The 14,438-nt window shown below is 38.3% G+C and overlaps 1 protein-coding gene across 1 annotated transcript; it reads right to left on the bottom strand.

The window, feature by feature from the left end:
* Positions 1-11,344: 11,344 nt before the first annotated feature.
* Positions 11,345-12,371, bottom strand: LOC122644736 (serpin-ZX-like). The gene is made up of 2 exons (XM_043838128.1): positions 12,060-12,371; positions 11,345-11,966 (listed from the first exon to the last, which is right to left on the bottom strand). The coding sequence occupies exons 1-2, from the start codon at positions 12,369-12,371 to the stop codon at positions 11,379-11,381; spliced, it is 900 nt and encodes a 299-aa protein (XP_043694063.1). The 3' UTR covers positions 11,345-11,378.
* Positions 12,372-14,438: the final 2,067 nt, after the last annotated feature.

Raw genomic sequence — 14,438 nt, 5'->3', positions numbered from 1 at the left:
AGGGAGAGAGAAAAAGAGAGAAATAAGGGGAATGAAGCAATTGAGTTGCTACCAAGGGGGGAAATTCAGATCGGATGTGGATTTCAAGCAGAAAGAGGAAGATGTTTTTTTTAAACCAAATGCATAGTTCAAAAACTCGTTATGAAACTTCATACGAAATATCAAACCTACATTGTTCTGATTGAGATTTCGATACTATTTGTATCATCTCGCCAAAATGATACAAACCCCTATATAAAAAGACCAGAACTCGAGCTTAAGTTCGCAATTTCGAACTCATTTCGTCTGTTTCGTGGGTTACGACCTGGAGAAGGGGGGAAACATGGAATCTTATTTTTTTGCCACATCACTACGAAGAGATCAATTGCTGCTTACCGGGGAAGGTTTGGCTACATTCAACTATTTCAGGTACACTTATTATTCCCAAAAACTATTTTTGGAAAAAAAATGACAAATACTCGTACATCTAACCATGAGTGAACTCGATATCATAGTTCGTATCAGTAGGCAGTCACAAACTCATAGAATTGTATTGTTGAGACATGGGAGACTAGGGTGTCTATGACATATGTTTGGTTCACTGTACTTGGGTTGGGTGTCAATGTAGTATGCATTGTTCACTGTACTTTGTAGTTTCTACTTTAAGTCTTTAACTATTTTTTAGATAATTATTCAATATTATGCGTCTTCATCCATTATTGCATAATTTACTTGTTTACTTGTCAATTATGTCTCATAGCACTCAAACAATGTAATTTAAGAATAGAACCAGAATAGGTCTAATCCCAGGCAAGATCAAATAAAAAATTTCCAAAGAACAAGAAAGAGAGCAATGGGATCTAAGGCGTCTGGCGTCTAGGCTCCTTAGACGCCTAGGCCGACGCCTTGCCGCCATGTCAGTGTTGCCTTTCTTTTTCACCCTCTAAAACGCCATGGTCGCCTTCCCGCCTTGATAACTATGGAACCAAGAAAACAATGGGAACTCAGATGAAGGATCTTTGATTGGAGTAACAAATAAAAACCTACAAATTTGTAACCTGTTGACACAGCAATGATCTTGATGTGGTAATCTTCAAGAAATCGATGTGACAATCAGTTGAAAGAAATCCCAGCAGCTTGTAGCACTCTTGGGATTGATTTGAACAAAATTAGGGTTCAGATTCAAGAACCGATGGAAGGGGATGGGGGAATGGAATGGGCATCTCACGCTAGGCCTCTCACCTATCCTATCTTAGGATTTCAACACTGCATAAGAAACTTTTCTATTGATTCAAATTCGTGTACAATGCTGGCCTCCCTTACAAACTCATATAGAAGACTGAAATATAGACTTGGATATTAAAAAGGAAAGGCCTAACCCTATCCTTAACTAATAAGGTAACCTAAATTGACTAGGAAAGTGAAATAATAAAGAAAACATATTGAAAGTAGGACTCTAACTAAACTAATGAAGTAAATCCTGTTTTCCTACTTTCTACACAAATTTTAGGCACATTAAATTGGTCAATTACAAAGTAAACCCATGGGATCAAAGTCCCAATACACATATGACCCAACCCAAAGCTTATTTTCAATAAAATAAACCCTTTAGGTGACTTATCTACATCACAACTTATCCAATTGATGGTTGTACATGCAAACAGAAACAAGAAGTCTCTTTGACTTCAAACTCCTAAAAGAGTCTAATACAAATAAGAAACCTAAAGACAGTCAACCACTAATACAAGAACACTTAATCTAATGACTACGAGTCTACGAGTAGTAATGGACCCATAATGGGCCCCACACATCTTAACAACTAGCATTTAATATTATTTATAACAAAGAATTACAAGAATACAATGGAGATTAAATAAACCTCCAACTAATAAAAAGCTAAATAACTACCAACTATGGGCCTTATTTGGAGCCAAACCTAAGCCCGAAGGATTAGAAAATTGACTACACATTTGGAACCAAAGCTTATAATGCTTATCCAACCATTCTAAGGCCATTGCATCAATTCTTCCCTTCTGAAAAGAACTCGATTATGTAGAGTTTGGATGAGGGCCAAGTATGCCACCAATACAACACCCTGGAGGACAAAAGACCTTGTTGTCCTCTTGAGTTTAAGAGTAATGAGGTCCTTGGAGGGAAAAGGTTTTAGTTCCAGCCCTTAGTTTAAAAAAAAAAAAATGTATACTCGTAACGACAATGTTGCACCTTGTCAAATAACCATGGCCGCCCAAGGATGATGTGACAAACCTTCAAAGGAAGCACATCACACTGAACTGTCTACCACCAACCCACCAATAGAGTTTGTGAGTGAACACCTCCGATGAATAGATCTACTTTTCTTCTTCCCTGATTCTTCTTTTTTCTTTCACTGCTGCTATAGGTTCTATGATGTAGGACAAAACATGAAGAAAAAGAGGCCAAAACACTGTTCACGTAGACAGTGCTACAGCCCCTTATTTTGGCTTGGTGAGAATATTCCTAGAAGAATCAAGGGGTGGATCAGTCTCTAATTATTAGCTACTTCAAGCCTTCAAATGAAGGGTATAAATATCAAATTTCAATTGACAAATTTTGAATTGCAAATGCTGGCCGAATGGCATCTTTGGTGGGGAGTGGGGACGACATGAAGATTTTGGCTGTGGACCTTTTGGAGAGTGAAGATTTTATTTTGTTGCAATTTCTTTCAATCCTAATTATTTTTAGTTTTTCTATTTTTCATGTTGCAAGCCTATTATGTTAAGGTTCTATTTTCTTTTCACTTGAGGTGCAAGCATAGCCCTCTCTATATATTTGTAATGGCTTTTAGAAGCCACCCCCATGATTTTTACAATTCAATGAAATTGCTTGCTGCAAGTATGATTCCTATCTCAAGTTTTGTGTGCAACTTGAAGGCAGGGAGGGTGATGCAGATTTATCACCAAATTGCGCTTCTATTATTAGGAATAAGTCTAGGGTTAGGTTATATACATGTTGGGCCTTTGTTCCCAAGGGTTTTCAATGTATTAGGCCACTTTAATGAGCCTAAACTAGGGGTACATAGGTTGCATACGGGATTAGCCCAATACTTAGTTTATTTTTATGTTTTTTTAATTGAACCGGTTCAAATTGGTTGCATCCAATTGGTTCAATTTAAGTGATCATGTGACTTGGTTAAGTGGTCATGTGACAACTTAAATGGCCATGTGATGTAAGTTGGGCTGGATTAGGACTCTACAAGTCCAGCCATGTTTTGAGTCTATTTCTTTTAGTATTTTAGTTTCCTAGTTAGTTTAAGTTGCCTAATAGGTTAAGAATTGGGTTAGGCCTTTCCTTTTTAGTGTAGGAGTCTAATTTTGAGTCTTTTATATAAAGTTGTAAGGGGGCCAAGTATGAGATACGAATTTTGATTAATAAAAACTCAGTTTTATGCTTGCTGCCTTTGTTGCTGCTATTGCTCCCTTGTGTGAGTGTTGCCTTGTGAATCTCAAGGTGCTAGGGTGAGTGGACTCTCATGACTCCTTGCGTCTGTCCAATACCGGGAGGTTCTTCTTCTTCTTCAATCGAGCTTCTTCAAGCTGCTGCTGCTGCCTTTGAAGGAGATCAAACCAGTAAGTAATTTTAGTTTCCTGCATATATCCTTCCCCTCTTCATCCTCTAACCTAATCCATCCTTTCCCATCGACCCAATCAGATCACTACAGCCAGCCTTCCATCCCCTCCATTAAACCTGCAACTATTCCTTCGAATTTTAGCTTGATCCCCGAGCATTCACCTTCCAACCATCAGATCTGTGCCAAACTTCCAGCAAACATCCCTCCCTCTCCCTCCTACACTCGATTCCAATTTGAGTCCCATCTGACCATCTAAACCCTAGTTTTCAGCCTAGATCCTTAAACCTAAAACCCAAAACCCTAACCCTAATTCTGCAGATTGGCTGGTGTTGTTATGGTGAACTGTTGTTTCACCATAAGAAGGATGCTGTTATATTTGCCTTCATTTCAGTTTGCTTTTTTCTCACCATCAGTGGCTGGTGTTGTTATGCTATTTCCAGCAACACATCAATGGCTGGTGTTGTTATGGTGAACTGTTGTTTCATCATAAGAAGGATGTTGTTGTATTTGCCTTCATTTCAAATTGTTTTTTCCCCACCATCAGTGGCTGGTGCTGTTATGCTATGTCCAACAACACTATCAAAATTTGGTTTGGCCCTGTTTTTGTTGGTTTAAGTAATTATACTACTACACTTCACAGACTCATGGAATGATGCATAGGTAGAGAAAGATGAACAAAAGTGGTTGATACAAGTCCCTTCATGTTATTCCTTGTTCTCATGGTATTTTTTCTGATCCTAACAGTATTAATGATACGACAAGTATGTGACCCTATTTTTCCTTGTATTTATGAATTATGATGCTCTAGAGCTATAGGCTTAAGAACTTGAATGGGATGTTGGAGAGCTGTGGACTTAAGAACTTAAAAGGTGATTAGGGGCTTTAAAACAAGTGAATGACAATATATTTCCTGCTTATGTAATTACTGTATATTGTGCATATGTGTGCTACACTTGCCTCTCAAGTGAGCCTAGAGATTATGTCTGCAATGGCCTACACAAAAACTCTAAAGCAATGCCTACGGGTACCCTCATTTTTTGGGTTCTTACAACAGTACTCTCAATCCTACACTCTATTGCTCTTGCTGGATCATCTACGACCTTTCTGTACCAACCATCCTCACCCAAATTAGGTATATGAATTGCATATGATACTTTTATCTATTTTAAATCCTATAGCTGACACAATAGCAGTTGCGACTTACTGAAAATAAAAGGTAAAAATTAAAGCTTCTTGAGAGAGACAGCTTACTTATGTTATTACCTATTCTTGTCATCCTATATTCTTGATTTACTGGAGAAATAAAATCATAGATCATGTTAAAATCTCCTAGAATGTGCATGTTTTCCCTCAATAGAGGACATCCAAAACACTAACTTATCATTTTATTAAATTATTATCCTATAAATCAATGTCCAAAGGAAAGCCCATACAACTTCACACTTATGAATTTTGGTCTGCTAGATAATGGACCACTTTTGGGACTACTTAAAACCTGAGTTTGACTCACCATCATAAAATCTACTTCTCATGGGACTTTCTAATTCTTACCATCCAGAAAATGTGATTTATAAAATAATTAAGGTCTATCTAATTAGTAGACAATCACTAACCAATATTTCACATACATGATCAAGACCAATATTTCACTTCCACTTGGAGGGCTACTAAAAAACCAATATTTCACTTACACTTGGAGGCCCATTGCTTAGTAGATAGTTCAACCGAGGCTTTAAGAAGAATAAAAATGCTTTCAGACTACTTGTATCTATCCCAATATGCATTGTATATCTTCATTCTTTTTTACAAGCATTCTCCAAACTACTGTCTGTTCGACTGGATACAGGTTATTGTGAAATTTGGGGGTGTTTTTTTTTTTGCTTTATTCAACAGACCTTATAATGATGAGTTGCCCACAAAAGAAGCGGCAACATTCATAAAGATATCCTCTTCAAGGATGGCAACAAAGTCAGAATGCCTTGATTAAGAATTTCCTAAATGGCTAGGAGTCCACATTACACAAGTTCTGTCTTACACTTCAGCAGTTTTTTGCTACCTCCACCATATAGGCGTAAGGGTCTAATCTATTCCTAAAACAATTCAATGTACTACTGCAGGCAAGACTCATTCATAATTCTAGCTCAAAATTTAAGCGGATCAAGGATGCAACAGAAAAAAGCAAGGGATCTGGCATTATCAGAGAGGGACAAAGTTGGTCAAGTAACATGTTCAGAGTTGTTGGAAGCTCTTGAATTGAGCCAACCTTCTTCTGATGAAATGCAAACAAATCCTAATCTTATAGTGGTCAAGGTTTTATTTGATAAGCAGCAGGATACAAATTTGTGCTTCCTTCCCCATCTACCTCTCATTGAGAAGATATACATGGAGGGTGGACAGATCACTCAATCAGCTGGAACCCACTTAGATTAGTCACCTAACTTGGTTTAGATTTGACCTTTTGGATGAGAGATCTTCAAGGTGAAAAAAATGATTGAACAGTTTAGCCCTCTATGAGTACATTAAGCTCAATATTGTTAAAATTGTCAAGTAGGCTAATTTTAGGGAAAAGCTTATCCCAGACATGGCGCATTGCCCATTAAGATCTATATGCCAGATGAATGGCATATGGGTAGAGAGCATGTAACCAAAAACCTTATTCTAAATGATTGTACCTACATTGGGCTTCAGTTTTTACTTAATGGCAATTACTATGATTTCTGTAAAATTCTACCTTTTTTTTTAATGAAATTGTAAAGTTTTATTTTGTAGAAACTTTAACACATGCGCATGAGTTAGAAGTTAAAGCTTGCTTCACTATGCAAGTGAGGAATGGCAAACTTGGTATTAATGAAAAAATTAATTGAGTTAGATGTTACAGATTCTTTCTCTCTCTAGCGTCCACTATGTCTATCTCTTTCTTTCCCCTTTGAAATGACCCCTTGCCCCTCTTGTATGATGCCCCATCCCATGCCCCAATTGGTATCGTCAGCTAGCTTACTGATGGGGGTGGTGTTCCTATCCCTCTCCCTATACACATATATATCAGTTCTAAGTTTTCTTATAATAAAAACTAAAATAAAATAAAACGATGGTGAATAACGAAAGCACTATAATGTTTGATCCAAATAAAATTTTGGGAAAATATTATCACTCAAGTAGCTGATAATTGACACCTAGTAGTTGATGCATCTACTTTTAGGATGACATTAGTAATTTTGACTGTTGGATAGACAAGTCAATATCCAGATTTGTCACATATGAAAAATTTTTCGTAGATTCAATCATTGGCATATCCTCATATGTCCAAGCACCCTCTCATGGTCCTCCTGTACACCATTTTTCGTTAGTCCTAAATTTTTTTTTTTATGGTTTGTTTGTTACCTAAACTATTCTAATTGGTCTGAAATTTGACATGTAAGTATGTTAAGGTCAACATATTCACAAAAATTGGGTTTCATTAGAGTTGTCATATGATAAATGTTTGATGTCAACTATGATTACATGTGATTATATAAATTCACCTAAGTGGGTTTCTTATAACAAGACTCTAATTTTTTTTTATTTAAGTTCAAAATATCAGGTCAAGTCAAAATCTCAAAACTCCAAACAAACTGTCCACAAGCCCCGTTTGTTTAGAGGGGATGGTGGGGATGGAGGACCGTAATGAAAAGGAAGGGAAAACTAATTTCCCATTTGTGTGTTTGGCCCACCTCATTATCTTCTCGCAATTGGATTAGCATGATTGTATGAAGAATGTAATCATGGCCAACGAAGGGGAGCAACTCGTGCTTCCTCTAGAGGCACATCTCAGCCACGTGTTGTTCCATCGACAACTACTACCACCACCCCAATAAAAAAAATGACACTAGAGGAGTGGGACGAGAGAAGAAAAAAGGGGTTGTGTTTCCGATGCAATGAAAAATTCAACCTTGGGCACCACTGTAAAAAGTTATTTCTTATCCAAGCATGTTCAGAAGACAACGACAAAGATGTCGAAATGGAGATTGAAGGAGGATTAGAAGAACAAGGTTTTGAGACACCTAAGATCTCTTATCACACCATTGCTGGGGCTCGCACTCCAGAAACCATGCGAGTGAATGGGAAAGTGGGAGCTGCAAGTATAATTGTGTTGGTGGACTCAGGCAGTATACACAACTTTGTAAACAAAAAGCTAGCAGCAAAGATGGGGTTGAAACCTACCTCAAGTGGATAATTTGAGGTAATAATAGCTTCAGGATAAAAACTAGCCAGTTCAGGTAAATGCACACAGGTTCCAATCCAACTTCAAAGGGTTCCCTCACATGTGGATGTTTATTTGTTACCTTTGCATGGCTATGATTTGGTTTTGGGAACTCAGTGGTAGAGAACACTGGGTCCCATTGTCTGGGATTTTTCTAAATTACAAATGAAGTTCACTGCAAGAGGGAGAGAGGTCACATTGAAGGGACTATCTATTCCTGAAAATAAGGTGATATCTAGCCATCAGATGGAACACGAGTTAAGAAAGAGAAATGAAGGAGTCTTGTTACAGTTTTTCTCCTTGGAAGTTCCACAAGCGCAATTAGTCTATTCACAAACTCCTCTTCCTATGTGTCATCTACTGGAGAAGTTCAAGGAGGTGATGAGTGAACCCAAGGGGGTTCCTCCTATCCGAAAGCAAGACCACCGGATTCCTTATTGCTAGCACAGGGACCCATCTCGGTCAAGCCATAGTGATACCCATTTTACCAAAAGTCAAAAATTGAAAGGTTAGTAGTAGAGATGCTGGCTTCAGGGGTGATCCGACCAAGTAACAACCCCTATTCGTCAATTGTTCTTTTGGTAAAGAAACATGACAGCTTATGGTGCATGTATGTAGATTACAGAGCTTTGAATCAAATCACTCTCAAAGACAAATTTCCTATCCCTGTGATTGACGAACTTCTTGATGAGTTGAATGGTGCAAATTTTTTTTCAAAGCTCGACCTGCACTCTGGATACCATCAAATACGGGTACATTCCGCTGATGTTGAAAAGACCACATTCAGGACACATCAAGGCCACAATGAATTCTTGGTGATGCCCTTTGGACTCACCAATGCTCCATCAACTTTTCAGTCCCTCGTGAACAAGATATTTCAAGCTACTTTGAGAAAATTTGTGCTTTTTTTTTTAATGATATATTAATTTATAGCATTAATTGAGAAGATCATATAAGGCATTTGGAGTTTGTATTTTCAATTTTAAGGACTCACCAATTGTATGTGAAGGTTGAAAAATGTCAGTTTGGCCAAAGTAAGGTTAAATATCAGTATCGGTTGAGACCAATGTCGTTTTCTGGCCGATCCCATCTGGGTGGACCAGTACAAATAAGGGTGAAAATTTAAATTAAAAAATTTAATTTTTTTGAAGGAAGTTGGGGTAAACCTAACCGACCTAAATCGGTAGAGACCAAAATCAATTACTAAAAGCCATGGTTTTAATGCATGGTATTGGATCAGGTATCGGTCACTTGCAAAACCAATATGATACTGCTATGGTATCGACAAGGATCGATCGTATCTGACAAAATTGCCCCTAATTTCCCTTTAAAAGAGGATATTTGACTATTTCATCCCTTGTCCGTACCGTGGCATCGACATGATATCAGCACAAGATTGGGATCGGCCACAACCGAAACCGTTGCATATCGCCCCAATAAGAGCGATATGATATCGATACCTCAAACCATGGCGATACCGATACATATCACGGACGATGTGATAATACCTCAAACCATGTTAAACAATCCAAAGCTTTCAAATTAAACTTTAACGATTTGTAGTTCAAGTTTTAAAGCGGTTGGACATGATTTAAAGATTCCTATCTTAATTACCTATTTTTTCAGTAATCTTAATTACCTATTTGAAGTTTGAACTCAATTACGTTTTATGGATTCCTAAAAAAAAGAGGGAGAGAGGAAAAAGAAAAATAGAAAAAAGAACAAAAAATAAGGAAAACGGAGTTAAGTCTCTATGAATTGATATGAAACATGGTCTTAGGAGAAGGTCGTTGGAGAGGATCCAAACTCCTATAACTCGTAACCATGGAGCGAAATTGGGCCAAAGAAATCTTGACCAAGGAGTCAGAGTCAGCCACACTGTTAATCTCCATTGGAATATAAGTAAAGTTACAAGAAATGAAGAAGGATGATAGATATTGAATATCCTCAATGATAGGTCTAATGAGCAATGGAGAAAGAAGGTGTCCATCATGCAAATAAGAAACCAAAGAAACCAAGTTCCTATTATTCGATTCTAGTTGTACCTTCTCAAATCCAAGAGATTTTAATTCTAGCAAGGCCATTTGAATTGCTAAAGCTTCACCTTCCAATATATCTTTAAAAGCAGCAAGAATTGAAATAGCAAAGAGAGAGTTACCATGAACATCACAATAAATACATGCTCAACTAGAGTAGGAGGTAAAGATTAGCACCGTGTTGATGCCACTAAAAGTCTTGTACCTATAGTGTTTATAGACCATATTGCTCATATGGGATTGTATAGATCATTTAAGTGTAATGAAAATGTTTAAGTTGTGTGATGTATACATTTATGATTCTCGAGATCATTCTTATGACTTGTAGTTCACAGTTTATGATTCCGGGATTTTAAAAAAATATTCTATCATTTTTAGTAATGTCATTACTCATGTATTTGTGTACACTTTAAATTATGTAATGATAGATGCCCATTAGGTTTATTCATAAATCTACCAAATTAAGATTTGATTTGAGAATAACAATTCATTGTGATACATGGAATGAAGTGTTCTTCGTATGGACATATACCGCTATGATTCATGGGTTGAAGTTTTCATTTTGAACATGATGATACTTCCTAAGATAAAGTTAAGGATGACCATGCGTTCACTTAGAAATTATATCATTTACTTGGCACGTGACAGTATAGGCCAAGTGGGAGAATGAAGCTGACATATAATAAGTGGATGATGTGTACTCTCCTTAATAGCTACCTTGATGGGAAGTAGTTATCCATAGGAGACATTAAAGGGGAAGGGTCCCTACTTTCTGGGTACACTCGCCTAATTGAGTACAGAGTTTTCTAACCAATTGCGAAGACTTATGAAAGACTAAATCAAGAAAGCAAAAGCACCACTTCCTGTGCTTGGAGCTACCGCCGGCGCACTTCGTGGGAGAACTTCAAGTCAAAGAATGATTCGATAGAGATGACAAGCCTCAGTCCAAATGGGGGAGGTAAGTTCCGCCTTCCCCACCTCTACTTCAATGTTTTCACTTTTAAGCCAAAAATCATAAAGAAGAATTTTGAACTCTGAAATATACTAATATATGTTATGGCTTAAGCAGCCTGCAAGGGATTCCTGCCACATTTGGTATGATTTTTACTTCAATTTCAGATTGATTAACCATGTGCTCATTAAAGAGCGAGAGTGATATCAATTTCAATTACAAAATTGAAACAGCTCCTCTCAGTTATTCTAGAATTTGTATTTCAATTGATTTATTTTTCACTGAAATAAGTTACAAAAAATCAAACCAAACAATTTCTGAAATAAAAATCACCCCATGAAATTGAAATTGAAATTGAAAATCATACAAAATCAGGGTTCAGCCTTCAGGACATGCCCGATGAACAGCACAATTCCAGTCGTGTCTTCCCTAATCAGGTACATGAATGGGTGGTCGGCCACAAAATCAATAAAATTATTTGGTTGCTCTGTCCGGAAGCACTATAAAATCATCACAGAAGCAGAAGCAGAAGCATCAGCAACTTCAGTACCTTCCTCGTTGACATTAATAAAGGACTTCTGGTATATTTTTGGAGACAGAGAGCTCCGAGGCTCGTGGTGAATCCACCATCTTTGTGAAACCACCAGACAAGAAGGGCAACACCAGTCCTAAATATTTTAGAACTTTGGATGATTCAAACTCAAATGAAATCTCGAATCTTGGAATCCTAAAAACTCCCACTTGGACTGCTTCAGATGGGAGATATCGATCTAAGAACCCAAGTTCCGAACCAACTTTCTCTACCAAAGCTGGAAGCCCATCTTTTGTGTTTGGTAGAAATAAGTACATGGAGAAACACCTGTTATCTTCCCCTTTGTTATAAGGAAGCCTGAGGACTTTGAAACCATCATAAGCCTCAACATATTGCTTTTTCTCGCTGGTCATGAAGAGGGCAGGAACTGAACTTCCATCTAAAAGGTAGAAGCTATAGTTAGTGGTTTTCCATGAATCAAACTTCTCATTCCAGGTTCCCTTAAAATAGAGTGCATTTGCAAATATTAGTCTGGTCAACCACTCAACTGACCCTGGAGGAAGAACCTCTTTGATAAGACCATTTGTCTCCTTTTCAGCCCATGAATTCACTTCATCGGCCTTTAATTCTCACCATCAGAAGCACGATAAACATCAGTGATAGAGAAATAGATAGATAAATAACAATTATAAAAGCTAACAGGGGAGTCTAACCTTTGTCTCAAAATCAACTTCCATCGACTCTGCCTTGTAAACATTATCTACAATCTGTTTGAAAGAAGGCTTCAAAGGGAAAGACTTGTCCACCCAGACACCATTTACAAAGCACAAACGGGGTCCCCCACTCTGGCTACCATCGGTCAAGACCAGAATAATGATCTCAGAAGCAAACGAATTGAGCTGTCCATTTCCCTTCGACCTCAGAAAAGAAAGCATCTGGTCAAGGGTTGGACCATTAGAACCTGCAGCAATTAAGCTCAGAACGACATAGATCGATGAGGGGGAGAACACAATGTTGGAGTCCATCGCTTCCTTCAACAAGACGTTCTTTGCAATTTCTAAGGAAAAATTGGTTTGGTTGATGATTGATTGTCGGAGATCCATTTTGAAGCTTCTGCAGTTGATTAAGTTAGGAAGATGGCGATCGATAATAGATGATGGAGAGTCCAACCTCAAAGCCCAGTGACGATTGACAGCGGAGGAGTTTCAATTAAAACGCAGAAACTGAAAGTCCCACGTGAGTAGCTGATCCAGATTCTTTTTAATTGCCGGTGCAAGCTTCAGAGGTCGGGGGTTGACTCTCCTGGCTTCACCTTGTGTCGCAAGGCAGAATTTTTATCACCTCAGGTTCTGACACTCTCAAGTTCATCCGGTTCCCTCTCTCGATGGTTGACACGTGGATTTTATTTATTCAACGGTTCATTTTGAAAATGATATCCTGCTTCCAAAAAATGCATCATTAACCCCTCTCTCTCTCTCTACCTACTCCTCCCAAAATCGGTGAAATCCTTCTCTCTCTCACAGCAACCTCCGACGAAAGCGGTTGATGGTCTACAACCTCTGGTGAAGGCGGTTGATGGTCTGTAACCTCCGCGAAGGTGATCGGTTCTCTCGCACACGAACCACGGTTACTCTCACACCTCTGCAACCTATCGCCATCGGAGCTCTTCGCCGGGAGAAATACTTGTTCCACCCTCCAGCATCTCCACTCCTTCCCAGCCTCTCATCCACTGCAGAGGACCTCTGCAACAGATCTGCTCCCACTCTCGGGTTCGATTTTTTCTCTCACTCCTCTCTCTCCATGTAACCGTTGTTCAATCCTCTTATTATTTCTTTCAATAATTTCTCTTTTGATACATAGAAATTTTTTATTTAGGGTTTTTTTTTTTTTTTTGAGTAAACATCTTGTACACCCCCTGAGGTTTGTTGACCTGTAATGTTAATGTAGCCCCCAAGATTTTTAAAACCTTACTTAGGGACTGACACAATCATGGTTTGAGGTATCAGGTCGGATCGATCGATATTGGCTTGATTGGATCGGTATCTATCAAGCCCGATCCCGAGATTTGACCAATACAGCAAGGTTTGATTGGATTGTTGATTGGATAGCCCAACTCGGTTGGATCGATCGATTCGATCCGATCCTTGACCGATCCAACTGAATATTTTTTTTTTCAAAGTTTTAAAGTTTTTTTTAAAAGTTTTTTATATTATCTTGACCAATACCGACTGATACTGACCGATACCAATCGATTTTGACCGATCCGATCCAGATAATATCGGCCGATCCGATCCTAAGATCACAACACCCACCAACTCTGGCCGATACACGACCCAATCCATAATAAACGATTTGGGGGGGGTTTGATCGATCCCAAATCCGATACCTGGATTTTGAAGTCTTTGATTTCCCTCAAACAAGCAGATATTCTCGAAAGCCTCACGCAAGCCTAGAAGCTTGAAAGCCAATTCCTTGTTGTTCAAACTCGAAAGTTGAAGAGACCTAAAAGCCTATCTCGAAACCTGCGAGTGGCCTATTAAGCCCACGAGCCTTGTCTGAAGTTCTCTGTAACCTAGGAAAAAGCAAATCATAATGATTTTCACCTCCATTCCCAAGCATATTTTCATGTCTTGCAATGGATGCATCAAAATCATTCTTATCAACATATCTTTTTTCTCGCCAGCACCACCATAAGCAAAGCGCGCATCTGGAGAACTACTACGCCAAAAGACAATGGATCCTGCAAGGAAAGAAGTGCACATTCACAGAGAGGGCATAGAGGGTTTGGAGTACTTCACGATCGGACATGATAGCTATCCGATCTCCTTCCTTGCTTTAGTATTGCTTAGAAGTAATATTGGATCTATAATCCATCGATGTGATGGTCCCATTTGTTTCTCTTTGTGATGATAAATAACCTACTTAACTCAGTGGTTAGAGTATTGCTTTCATACGGCGGGAGTCATTGGTTCAAATCCAATAGTAGGTATAACTTATTAGATATCGGAGTCAGCGATATCTAAAAAGTTTTTCTACCCAACCTTTTTATTGATTTTTTATCTTTTCCATCCTCCTACCCTTCGTATTCCATT

The sequence above is a fragment of the Telopea speciosissima genome, chromosome 11 (assembly GCF_018873765.1).
Source record: "Telopea speciosissima isolate NSW1024214 ecotype Mountain lineage chromosome 11, Tspe_v1, whole genome shotgun sequence".
Taxonomy (NCBI): domain Eukaryota; kingdom Viridiplantae; phylum Streptophyta; class Magnoliopsida; order Proteales; family Proteaceae; genus Telopea; species Telopea speciosissima.
Note: the sequence above shows the minus strand (reverse complement) of the source record. Positions and strands in the feature narration are given on the sequence as shown.